Below are 13,351 nucleotides of genomic sequence, written 5' to 3' on the forward strand. Positions count from 1 at the left end.
AGGCCTCAAGGTGAGCTACTGTCTCCTAGAAAGGCCTCAAGGTGAGCTACTGTCTCCTAGAAAGGCCTCAAGGTGAGCTACTGTCCTCTAGAAAGGCCTCAAGGTGAGCTACTGTCTCCTAGAAAGGCCTCAAGGTGAGCTACTGTCTCCTAGAAAGGCCTCAAGGTGAGCTACTGTCTCCTAGAAAGGCCTCAAGGTGAGCTACTGTCTCTAGAAAGGCCTCAAGGTGAGCTACTGTCTCTAGAAAGGCCTCAAGGTGAGCTACTGTCTCTAGAAAGGCCTCAAGGTGAGCTACTGTCTCCTAGAAAGGCCTCAAGGTGAGCTACTGTCTCCTAGAAAGGCCTCAAGGTGAGCTACTGTCCTCTAGAAAGGCCTCAAGGTGAGCTAATGTCTCCTAGAAAGGCCTCAAGGTGAGCTACTGTCTCCTAGAAAGGCCTCAAGGTGAGCTACTGTCTCCTAGAAAGGCCTCAAGGTGAGCTACTGTCTCCTAGAAAGGCCTCAAGGTGAGCTACTGTCTCTAGAAAGGCCTCAAGGTGAGCTACTGTCCTCTAGAAAGGCCTCAAGGTGAGCTACTGTCCTCTAGAAAGGCCTCAAGGTGAGCTACTGTCTCCTAGAAAGGCCTTAAGGTGAGCTACTGTCTCCTAGAAAGGCCTCAAGGTGAGCTACTGTCTCCTAGAAAGGCCTTAAGGTGAGCTACTGTCCTCTAGAAAGGCCTCAAGGTGAGCTACTGTCTCCTAGAAAGGCCTCAAGGTGAGCTACTGTCTCCTAGAAAGGCCTCAAGGTGAGCTACTGTCTCATAGAAAGGCCTCAAGGTGAGCTACTGTCCTCTAGAAAGGCCTCAAGGTGAGCTACTGTCTCCTAGAAAGGCCTCAAGGTGAGCTACTGTCCTCTAGAAAGGCCTCAAGGTGAGCTAATGTCTCCTAGAAAGGCCTCAAGGTGAGCTACTGTCTCCTAGAAAGGCCTCAAGGTGAGCTAATGTCTCCTAGAAAGGCCTCAAGGTGAGCTACTGTCTCCTAGAAAGGCCTCAAGGTGAGCTACTGTCCTCTAGAAAGGCCTCAAGGTGAGCTACTGTCTCCTAGAAAGGCCTCAAGGTGAGCTAATGTCTCCTAGAAAGGCCTCAAGGTGAGCTAATGTCTCCTAGAAAGGCCTCAAGGTGAGCTACTGTCTCCTAGAAAGGCCTCAAGGTGAGCTAATGTCCTCTAGAAAGGCCTCAAGGTGAGCTACTGTCTCCTAGAAAGGCCTCAAGGTGAGCTACTGTCTCCTAGAAAGGCCTCAAGGTGAGCTACTGTCCTCTAGAAAGGCCTCAAGGTGAGCTACTGTCTCCTAGAAAGGCCTCAAGGTGAGCTACTGTCCTCTAGAAAGGCCTCAAGGTGAGCTAATGTCTCCTAGAAAGGCCTCAAGGTGAGCTACTGTCTCCTAGAAAGGCCTCAAGGTGAGCTACTGTCTCCAAGAAAGGCCTCAAGGTGAGCTAATGTCTCCTAGAAAGGCCTCAAGGTGAGCTACTGTCTCCTAGAAAGGCCTCAAGGTGAGCTACTGTCCTCTAGAAAGGCCTCAAGGTGAGCTACTGTCTCCAAGAAAGGCCTCAAGGTGAGCTAATGTCTCCTAGAAAGGCCTCAAGGTGAGCTAATGTCTCCTAGAAAGGCCTCAAGGTGAGCTACTGTCTCCTAGAAAGGCCTCAAGGTGAGCTACTGTTGGAGTTGGACAGCGACACACCACCTGGACGGTACTCACTGGGAAAAACAGCGGTAGACTTCTACGTTACATTTGTTAGCGTTTTATTCAGAATTCAGGATACAAGTAGACATCATGCATGGACCCCCCTCCTCAGCTGGGACCAGTGGCCCCAGCGCTGGAGAGAAGACGACGGTTCAGAGTGTGCAGCCATTTTAAATAGCCGAAAGGACCAGTTCTGATTGGTCAGGAGATAAGGGGGTGGGGTTTTCTCATTGGCTCTTGTTCCTCTGCCTCTGCCGTTGTCGCTCCTTCATTGGTTCTTCTCGTCTGCCAATGAGTGCATATGTTGTGAAAGTGTGAGAAAGGAAGATGGAATTCACATGTAGCTTCCTTGACTGAGCTGGGGAGTTTTCTAAGATAGTCTTATCTCTTCCTAGGTGGGATGCGCTGTGGCGAGAAGGTCGTTCCCAGGATATTTACAAAGGGCCAGTGTCGGTGTGTGTGTGTGTGTGTGTGTGTGAGAGAGGGCTGTGGTTGAATCCGGATATTAATTGTCAAAGCTGGACCTTTCCTTATCTTATCTGCGCTCAGTAAATGTCTCTGTGGCTCTCCTGTTCATGTGAGTTGCTTTGTTCTATTCAAATCTAGGGTGAGCGTTGGTGCATAAAGTTCTTTCGTGTGTCACTGTTATCTTCTTTGATCAGTTCAGGCGCCGGAATGCCCTGCTGATGTTTCTAACTCTCGTCCAGTGTTTTTCCACTTTACACATAACATTTATGCACAATACACTACTAGGCTATGCTAAGCTATAATATATATTCTTTACACTACTGTCTCCTAGAAAGGCCTTAAGGTGAGATACTGTCTCCTAGAAAGGCCTTAAGGTGAGCTACTGTCTCCTAGAAAGACCTCAAGGTGAGCTAATGTCTCCTAGAAAGACCTCAAGGTGAGCTAATGTCCTCTAGAAAGGCCTCAAGGTGAGCTAATGTCTCCTAGAAAGGCCTTAAGGTGAGCTAATGTCTCCTAGAAAGGCCTCAAGGTGAGCTAATGTCTCCTAGAAAGACCTCAAGGTGAGCTAATGTCCTCTAGAAAGGCCTCAAGGTGAGCTAATGTCTCCTAGAAAGGCCTCAAGGTGAGCTACTGTCTCCTAGAAAGGCCTTAAGGTGAGCTAATGTCTCCTAGAAAGGCCTCAAGGTGAGCTACTGTCTCCTAGAAAGGCCTCAAGGTGAGCTAATGTCTCCTAGAAAGGCCTCAAGGTGAGCTACTGTCTCCTAGAAAGGCCTCAAGGTGAGCTACTGTCTCCTAGAAAGGCCTCAAGGTGAGCTACTGTCTCCTAGAAAGGCCTCAAGGTGAGCTACTGTCTCCTAGAAAGGCCTCAAGGTGAGCTACTGTCTCCTAGAAAGGCCTCAAGGTGAGCTACTGTCTCCTAGAAAGGCCTCAAGGTGAGCTACTGTCTCCTAGAAAGGCCTCAAGGTGAGCTAATGTCTCCTAGAAAGGCCTCAAGGTGAGCTAATGTCTCCTAGAAAGGCCTTAAGGTGAGCTAATGTCTCCTAGAAAGGCCTCAAGGTGAGCTAATGTCTCCTAGAAAGGCCTCAAGGTGAGCTACTGTCTCCTAGAAAGGCCTTAAGGTGAGCTAATGTCTCCTAGAAAGGCCTCAAGGTGAGCTAATGTCTCCTAGAAGGGCCTCAAGGTGAGCTACTGTCTCCTAGAAAGGCCTCAAGGTGAGCTACTGTCTCCTAGAAAGGCCTCAAGGTGAGCTACTGTCTCCTAGAAAGGCCTCAAGGTGAGATACTGTCTCCTAGAAAGGCCTTAAGGTGAGCTACTGTCTCCTAGAAAGGCCTCAAGGTGAGCTAATGTCTCCTAGAAAGACCTCAAGGTGAGCTAATGTCCTCTAGAAAGGCCTCAAGGTGAGCTACTGTCTCCTAGAAAGGCCTTAAGGTGAGCTAATGTCTCCTAGAAAGGCCTCAAGGTGAGCTAATGTCTCCTAGAAAGACCTCAAGGTGAGCTAATGTCTCCTAGAAAGGCCTCAAGATGAGCTACTGTCTCCTAGAAAGGCCTCAAGGTGAGCTACTGTCTCCTAGAAAGGCCTCAAGGTGAGCTAATGTCTCCTAGAAAGGCCTCAAGGTGAGCTACTGTCTCCTAGAAAGGCCTCAAGGTGAGCTAATGTCTCCTAGAAAGGCCTCAAGGTGAGCTACTGTCTCCTAGAAAGGCCTCAAGGTGAGCTACTGTCTCCTAGAAAGGCCTTAAGGTGAGCTAATGTCTCCTAGAAAGGCCTCAAGGTGAGCTAATGTCTCCTAGAAGGGCCTCAAGGTGAGCTACTGTCTCCTAGAAAGGCCTCAAGGTGAGCTAATGTCTCCTAGAAAGGCCTCAAGGTGAGCTACTGTCTCCTAGAAAGGCCTCAAGGTGAGCTACTGTCTCCTATTAAGGCCTCAAGGTGAGCTACTGTCTCCTAGAAAGGCCTCAAGGTGAGCTACTGTCTCCTAGAAAGGCCTCAAGGTGAGCTACTGTCTCCTAGAAAGGCCTTAAGGTGAGCTAATGTCTCCTAGAAAGGCCTCAAGGTGAGCTAATGTCTCCTAGAAAGGCCTCAAGATGAGCTACTGTCTCCTAGAAAGGCCTCAAGGTGAGCTAATGTCTCCTAGAAAGGCCTCAAGGTGAGCTACTGTCTCCTAGAAAGGCCTTAAGGTGAGCTAATGTCTCCTAGAAAGGCCTCAAGGTGAGCTAATGTCTCCTAGAAAGGCCTCAAGGTGAGCTACTGTCTCCTAGAAAGGCCTCAAGGTGAGCTACTGTCCTCTAGAAAGGCCTCAAGGTGAGCTACTGTCTCCTAGAAAGGCCTCAAGGTGAGCTACTGTCTCCTATTAAGGCCTCAAGGTGAGCTACTGTCTCCTAGAAAGGCCTCAAGGTGAGCTACTGTCTCCTAGAAAGGCCTTAAGGTGAGCTACTGTCTCCTAGAAAGGCCTCAAGGTGAGCTACTGTCTCCTAGAAAGGCCTCAAGGTGAGCTACTGTCTCCTAGAAAGGCCTCAAGGTGAGCTACTGTCTCCTAGAAAGGCCTTAAGGTGAGCTAATGTCTCCTAGAAAGGCCTCAAGGTGAGCTAATGTCTCCTAGAAGGGCCTCAAGGTGAGCTACTGTCCTCTAGAAAGGCCTCAAGGTGAGCTACTGTCTCCTAGAAAGGCCTCAAGGTGAGCTACTGTCTCCTAGAAAGGCCTCAAGGTGAGCTACTGTCTCCTAGAAAGGCCTCAAGGTGAGCTACTGTCTCCTAGAAAGGCCTCAAGGTGAGCTACTGTCTCCTAGAAAGGCCTCAAGGTGAGCTACTGTCCTCTAGAAAGGCCTCAAGGTGAGCTAATGTCTCCTAGAAAGGCCTCAAGGTGAGCTACTGTCTCCTAGAAAGGCCTCAAGGTGAGCTACTGTCTCCTAGAAAGGCCTCAAGGTGAAACGTTATAGGACACTATGCTATGATACGATAAGATTAGATTCACTATATTAAGTTTATATTCTTAACTGTTGTCTTTAACCCTTGTGTTGCCTTTGGGTCATTTTGACCCGATTCAATGTTTCACCCTCCTGTTACCTTTATATTTACTAACATATTTTACCCTTTGGGTTCAATTTGACGCCAGCAATTAAAACCTCCAGAAAATTATTAGAATTAATATTGTTTTCCAAGTTTAAGTGTGAGGCACTTTATGTTTGTTTGTTGACTACCGAAAGAACACCGACATTAAACATTGAATGGGGTCAAATTAATCCTAAGGCGGGGGGAGGGTGTAATATTGATTCGGGTCAAAATGACCCAAAGGCAACACCAGGGTTAAATAGATGAGGAGTCATCTGACGGTAACTACTTGAGAATTTAGGAAAAATCTACTGACGAAAAGAGACCGAGATCTCAACATCAGAGCAATAAATACAACAAATATGAAGAGTGAGTCCCCACACACACACGCACAGGCACACACACACACACACACACACACACATGCACACCCACACACACGCACACACATACATGCACGCACACACACACGCACACACATACACACACACATACACGCACACACACACGCACTCAAACACACACACATACACACACATACATACACACACGCACACACACACACACACACACACCCACACGCACACACCCAGGTGGCGGCCCGGTCCTCGTGAGCCGCTCTGGGCGGCGGCTGCTCTCACATTAGTTCCACGTTTCTCTCGTTAGCTTCAGATGTTCCATGAAGACATTTCTACGTGTCACGTTTATGAATAATTAACTCACTTTTATTTCAATTTGTTCTAGTTTCTTCTTCTGCAGAGAGAGAGAGAGAGTGAGAGAGAGAGAGATAATTGCAGTGATTATTTGCAGCTGTGTTTCAGTGAATCTGAGTAACTTACTCAACGTTTCCTTTGTCTTCTGGATGAACCAGAACCAGAACCAGTTCTCTATAGGCCTCCAGGTCTCGCCCTCTCTCTCTCTCTCTCTCTCTCTCGCCCTCTCTCTCTCTCTCTCTCTCTCTCTCCCTCTCTCTCTGTGGCCTGAACAACAGAGTTCAATGAGACCTTGGTTCCTCCTCAGATGTTGGACCCTGTGGTCGTCTTCATGAACATAATCCAGAGAAAGAAATCTGGTCACGGACGACTTCACTGTGATTGTTTACCTGTGATTGTTTACCTGTGAATGTTTACCTGTGATTGTTTACCTGGGTGCTCCTCCTGCAGACACGGAGGTTTGTGGATTCGGGTGGAGGAAGTTTCAGTCTCACTGCTACAAGTACTTCAGCCACCGGAGGACCTGGGACGCCGCGGAGAGGGAGTGTCGTCTGCACGGCGCCCACCTGGCCAGCATCCTGTCTGAGGAGGAGCAGCTGCTCGTCAACCGTGAGTCTCTCTCCGGACCACCAGGGGGTGGCTCCTCTGGTTGTATAGAAGTCTATGCTTCATGTGTTAACTGCATCCTTTCTCCTGACCACCAGGGGGCAACTCCTCTGGTTGTATAGAAGTCTATGCTTCATGTGTTAAAGCTGCATTCTCTCTCCGGACCACCAGGGGGCGACTCCTCTGGTTGTATAGAAGTCTATGCTTCATGTATTTTGGCATTGTTAATATTTTGATGAAGATGTGTGGAGACATTCAGACTCTGTCCGTCCCTCTGTTGGTAAGCTGACCGTCTCAGAGTCATGAAGACGTCTCACGTGAGGACCAGGCTGTCCACAGGAGACGCTCAGTGAGATCAGACAGAGAGCTTCATGTAAACAGGCTCTGGGTTTATTGGGAACCGGAGACGTGATGGACTCCTTTACGACCGACACTTCATGGTCTCTTTCCACTTTAAAGTTGTTTTCACCTCTCCAGTTATGGGGAGCGACTACCAGTGGCTCGGCCTGAACGACAAGATGTACGAGAGAGACTTCAGGTGGACGGACGGAAACCCCATGGTGAGACGCTTCAATGAATGTAGAGACGCTTCAATGTCTCTAGAGACAATTCAATGCCTCTAAAGACACTTCAATGCCTTAAGAGACGCTTCAATGCATCTAGAGACGCTTCAATGATGTATAGACGCTTTAATGTCTCTAGAGACATTTCAATGCATCTAGAGATGCTTCAATGCATCTAGAGACACTTCAATAGGGATGGGTATCGTTTGGGTTTTTTCCGATACCGGTGCTAAACCGGTACTTTTAAAACGATACCGGTGCCTAAACGGTGCCTGAACCGATACTTTTTTTTAAAACGCACAATGAGGACATTAAAAACCTCTTTGGCCATATTCCCTGTAGAAGCCGTTATCATGGAGCACTGACACACAACGGATATCAGACTGTTAACATACACAATATATGTTCTCCATTATATGATGTGATATGTATTGTCATGTGCAGACCTTATAGGGTTAATCCTGTCACTGTGTTGATGGGCAAAGAGAACAACCAATCAGAGGGACTGAAGATGACACGTGACAAATAAAGTTTTGCTTCTGACAGCCAGTTACACTGAAACAAAGTGACGCCCCACGGTCTTTATTCCTCCGTCATTATATTCCCGGTAACACCGGGTAAACAGCCGGGACCGCTGGACACCAACACATCTGCTAGCAGACTGTCATGCTCGTAGCTAGCGCTAGCTTAAACATGGTTATAATGGCTAATTTATTATTTCTTGGCCTACTTTTATGAATGCAAGACTAATCTGAGTTCAGGCTGCTCGTCATCATCGGTCTCCCCGTGTTCAGGGGGACCGGTGACGGTCTCCCCGTAGCGCCCAGCCTGACGCTGGTGTGCGCCACACACGGCGCAGGCCTCCGCTGTCAGAGTTACATATGAGAGGCTCGTAACCTGCTGACGGGGCGGAGTCACCTGAGAAGTTCACAACAATAGTTTTTTTCAATTTCAATCGGCTCAGGCACCGGAAAGAAGCACCGAAATGTGCGTTGCGTTTCGGTCCGGGTAATACCGGTTGTATTGGAACCGGTACCACATTGGCACCGGGTTTCGGTACCCAACCCTACACTTCAATGCCTCTAGAGATACTTCAATGCCTCTAGAGACGCTTCAATGCATCTAGAGACACTTCAATGCCTCTAGAGACGCTTCAATGCACCTAGAGACGCTTCAATGCATCTAGAGACACTTCAATGCCTCTAGAGACGCTTCAATGCACCTAGAGACGCTTCAATGCCTCTAGAGACACTTCAATGCCTCTAGAGACGCTTCAATGCCTCTAGAGACGCTTCAATGCCTCTAGAGACGCTTCAATGTCTCTAGAGACGCTTCAATGCCTCTAGAGACGCTTCAATTCATCTAGAGACACTTCAATGCCTCTAGAGACGCTTCAATGCATCTAGAGACACTTCAATGCCTTAAGAGACGCTTCAATGCATCTAGAGACGCTTCAATGTATCTAGAGACACTTCAATGCCTTAAGAGACGCTTCAATGCATCTAGAGACGCTTCAATGTATCTAGAGACACTTCAATGCCTTAAGAGACGCTTCAATGCATCTAGAGACGCTTCAATGTCTCTAGAGACACTTCAATGCCTCTAATGACACTTCAATGCCTTAAGAGACGCTTCAATGCATCTAGAGACGCTTCAATGATGTATAGACACTTCAATGTCTCTAGAGACACTCCAATGCCTCTAGAGACGCTTCAATGCCTCTAGAGACACTTCAATGCCTCTAGAGATGCTTCAATGCATCTAGAGACACTTCAATGCCTCTAGAGACGCTTCAATGCACCTAGAGACACTTCAATGCCTCTAGAGACGCTTCAATGTCTCTAGAGACGCTTCAATGCATCTAGAGACGCTTCAATGCCTCTAGAGACGCTTCAATGTCTCTAGAGACGCTTAAATGCATCTAGAGACACTTCAATGCCTCTAGAGACGCTTCAATGTCTCTAGAGACGCTTCAATGCCTCTAGAGACGCTTCAATGCCTCTAGAGACGCTTAAATGCATCTAGAGACACTTCAATGCCTCTAGAGACACTTCAATGCCTCTAGAGACGCTTAAATGCATCTAGAGACACTTCAATGCATCTAGAGACACTTCAATGCCTCTAGAGATGCTTAAATGCATCTAGAGACACTTCAATGCCTCTAGAGACACTTCAATGCCTCTAGAGACACTTCAATGCATCTAGAGACACTTCAATGCCTCTAGAGACGCTTAAATGCATCTAGAGACACTTCAATGCCTCTAGAGACACTTCAATGCCTCTAGAGACGAGCTGCAGCAAACTGAAACCCAGCGAGTGTTATTGTGGATCACATTCGTCCAACCTGCAGAACTGAAGACATTCAATCAGCTGTTCTTTTCTCAGACATCAACAATACAGCTGTTACACATCAGCATGCTGGCTCAGAGGGGAGAGGACTCCCCCCCACCCCTCACCCCCCCCTTAACCTTTCTTGTTGAGCCTGTTCTATAGAGCGAGTTGAATCATGTAACAAAGAATAGAAAGCTGTGTTTATACATTGTGTGCGTCACACGGCGCTCCAGGTAAAGTGTTGTATGTTGTATTTTGTATGTTGTATGTTGTGTTTACATTCTTATCATATGTTGAGGAATAGTTTGAGGCCACACTTCATCTGTTCTCCTCCCCATGACGCAGCCCTCCAACACATTGCAGCATGTGAGCTGGATTAAGACTACATGACCCGGGGTAATGTGTTATCACTTAGCAGGGAGGCCCACCCCAAAGAGGTGGGATGGGGGGGGGGCCCTGCTCAGACATCCACTTCCATGCTTGTGTGCTCTTGTTATTAAAAGACAAAAAGCTTGTTGACCCAGCAGCGCCTCCATCTGCTCGTTCTGGGAATTACATCCGTCTCCTCCAGGGGGGCCACAGCAAGTCATGTGTCCCATGTTTCAGGAGTGATGTCATTGACATAACGTTTTTCTGTGCGGCACCGTGTTCATCTTGACTTAATGTGACCTTAAAAGCGTTTGCGCTTTCCCAAGACTTTGACCTCTGACCTTTGACCCCATGTCACCGGGCTGTGTGGAGGAAGTCTCACTGCTTGTGTTCTCACAGCAATACGACCACTGGAGGCCCAACCAGCCCGACAGCTTCTTCCAGTCGGGGGAGGACTGTGTGGTGATGATCTGGCACGAGGGAGGCCAGTGGAACGACGTGCCCTGCAACTACCACCTGACCTTCAGCTGCAAGAAGGGCACAGGTAGGCCCACAGATACAGAGATACAGAGATACAGAGATACAGAGAGACAAAAAGACAGAGAGAGACAGAGACACAGAGAGACAGAGATACACCGAGATAGAGGGACAGAGAGAGAGAGATAGATACAGAGATACAGAGAGACAGAGACAGAGATATAGAGATACAGACAGACAGACACAGAGAGACACAGAGACAGAGAGATACAGAGAGACAGATACAAAGAAACAGCTTATAGATGTGTTATAACAGTAACATGTTGTTTTAAGCGTGTTATAACAGTTACATGTTATAGATGTGTTATAACCAGTAACATATTTTTATAAGCGTGTTATAACAGCAATATGTTCTAAGCGTGTTATAACAGTAACATGTGGTTCTTAGCGTGTTATAACAGTAACATGGTTTAAGCGTGTTATAACAGTAACATGTGGTTCTTAGCGTGTTATAACAGTAACATGGTATAAGCGTGTTATAACAGTAATATGTAGTTATAAGCGTGTTGTAACATGAGCTCTGCACAGTGTACTGCGGGCAGCCCCCCGCGGTGAAGGACACGCTGGTGTTCGGGCCGGTGAAGCCTCGCTATGAGGTCAACACGCTGCGGCGCTACCACTGCAGGCGGGGCTTCATCCAGAGACACGCCCCCACCACACGCTGCCGGGCCGACGGCCAATGGGACGCTCCCAAAGTCACCTGCATCAGCCGTAAGTAGTCAGTCACGAGGTTGCATCTAGCCACGCCTCCCCGGCTGCATGTGGCCACGCCTCCTCGGCTGCTTGTCGCCACGCCTCCTCGGCTGCATGTGGCCACGCCTCCCCGGCTGCATGTGGCCACGCCTCCTCGGCTGCATGTGGCCACGCCTCCTCGGCTGCTAACGCCCTTTCTGTCTGACCCGACTCCTCAGCCGCGACCTACCACCAGGCTCTAAGTCTCCAGCGCCGCAACGAGCAACAGAACCGGCCCGCTGACGACCACGTGCACCACATGCACCCCCCCAACGGTACTCTGGAGCCCGGTCCGAGCCGAGACCAGCAGCCACAGAGTCCCGGCTTCATCCAGAGCCACCGGAGCCCCTCCCACAGGGAGCGGAGGCCCTGATTGGTTGGTGGGTTTTGGCAGAGCAGCTGGTCCAGAGCCATCCAGAGACAGACTGACCCGTCTGTGCATGGCTCTGTAGAGGACCGGGTCCCTGCCCCCCAGACCCGCTCCTGGGCCTGAACTTAGGCTCATAATCGGATTCTTCACACCTCCAACATCTTTAAAGACCGTCTTGAGGAACCGGACCTGAAACATTCATGAAGGTCGGTTTACTGCAACCATCCAAGAACCAGAAGAAGAACCCGTTGGCTGTTTGTAGACCACTGATGACGACTTCCTGCTGGACTGCGTCAACACTTCCTCCCTGTCGGGGTTGGTTTAGGACGTCCTGCTCAACCCCGCCCCCTTCACACTGTCATTGTACATTGACCAATCAGAGGCCTTTAACCCTCCTCCTCTCGTATTGCCACACGAGCCGGCACCGAGGACCCAAGTACCAAACCACACACAGTGGTTCTGAAGGTTCCAGGTGTCCATAGTTCTGTTGTTTCTGTTCTCGGAGAACCAAAACACATTTGAATGCAACGTGACCCAGTCGAGGATAACCCATAGACCAGAACCCATTGACCATAAGCCAGACCCTATAACCCATAACCACTAGCCAAGAACCTAGGACCCAGAACCATAGCCCAGAACCCAGAACAACATTGACCATAACCCCTAGCCCAGAACCCATAGCCCATAAGCCAGACCCTATAACCCATAACCAATAGCCCAGAACCCATTGACCATAAACCCTAGCCCAGAACCCATAGCCTAGAACCCATAACCCCTAGCCCAGAACCCAGAACCTAGGACCCAGAACCATAGCCCAGAATCCAGAACAACATTGCTCCACAAGGGGGCTTTTATCTGAATTCATCATTAAACTATGACCACAGGTTATTTCCTAATTGGTTCCTAATTGGTTCTTAATTGGTTCTAGTGGCTGAAGTCTTTGTGTAGATTGTTGTACAAAATATTTTCGCTTTTTTTTAAACAAAAGATTTAAAAGGTGGCACACTTTAAAGAGGAGATTATTCTGAATGTGCGTGTGCTAGTAATCATAGGATATATATTCTAAATACTTTATGAAGCCTTATAAATTTAACTTATTGTATACTTCAAAGCTATGAAAGGACTGTGAGCTCAACGGCAGCCGGGGGTTAGTACTAAAGGGAATGTGACGCTGATCTGTGACGTCGTACCTTCGACCTTCGTGTTCGTGATGCTTTTATTTGACGTTTTGTTTGTTTGATGTTCTTGTAACCGCTGGTTCTCCTTTGAGTTGTAAACACTAAAGAGAGTCATCACCCGGTTCAGTGTCGTCTGATGAACAAGAGGATCAGAACGTCATGAAGACTTCACTGGGGCCTTTCTTCTGACTTCCTGTCTGTGGCCAGTGATGTTCAACTCTAAGTCTGTAACTCAATATGTTTGTATGAAAGAAGCTGAAAGGTGAAAGCTGGTAGCAGGAAGACGTGTTTCTGAAATTCTAATGACACAAATCTGGTTTATCTTCAAAATGGATGTGTTCTCAAATGGTGGATATATATATATAACACTTGAGATGAGAACAATAGATGAGCTGGCAATAAACAAACAGAACCAAACAACTTGTGTAGATTTGCATTTCGTGGAACATGAATCGACAGAGAGCCGAGGTGCCGCCACTCGGGACTGAAAACAGCCCCGTGTGTTTTTGGGCTGTAATCCAGTTACAAAATCCCCGAAAGCAGCACCATGAATGGCCTGGTGTCTCTGAGGCCACGCCCCCTTCTGGAAACATGACTCCTCCCTCTGGAACTCTACCTGACAGCCAGCAGGCCAATCACAGCCTCACCTCTGCTGACTCCTCTCTGGCTGCAGCGTGATGCGTTCAGGGTGGTCGGGGAACTCGGCGCTGTGTGAAGAGACGAGGC

At 48.4% G+C, this 13,351-nt stretch overlaps 1 protein-coding gene across 4 annotated transcripts in view; it reads left to right on the forward strand.

The window, feature by feature from the left end:
* LOC130205526 (versican core protein-like) overlaps positions 1-13,045 on the forward strand; it is a 39,957-nt gene extending 26,912 nt beyond the window's left edge. For 3 of the 4 annotated variants that reach the window (XM_056432953.1, XM_056432948.1, XM_056432949.1), the window contains 5 exons: positions 6,390-6,548; positions 7,023-7,105; positions 10,208-10,352; positions 10,874-11,056; positions 11,257-13,045. In XM_056432953.1, coding sequence (XP_056288928.1) covers positions 6,390-6,548; positions 7,023-7,105; positions 10,208-10,352; positions 10,874-11,056; positions 11,257-11,450 — 764 coding nt within the window. In that variant the 3' untranslated portion in view covers positions 11,451-13,045. Of the gene's footprint in view, positions 1-6,389; positions 6,549-7,022; positions 7,106-10,207; positions 10,353-10,873; positions 11,057-11,256 lie in introns of those variants that run through there. The other variant, XM_056432951.1, reaches the window with a different exon arrangement.
* Positions 13,046-13,351: the final 306 nt, after the last annotated feature.

The sequence above is a fragment of the Pseudoliparis swirei genome, chromosome 15 (genome assembly GCF_029220125.1).
Source record: "Pseudoliparis swirei isolate HS2019 ecotype Mariana Trench chromosome 15, NWPU_hadal_v1, whole genome shotgun sequence".
NCBI classification, from domain to species: domain Eukaryota; kingdom Metazoa; phylum Chordata; class Actinopteri; order Perciformes; family Liparidae; genus Pseudoliparis; species Pseudoliparis swirei.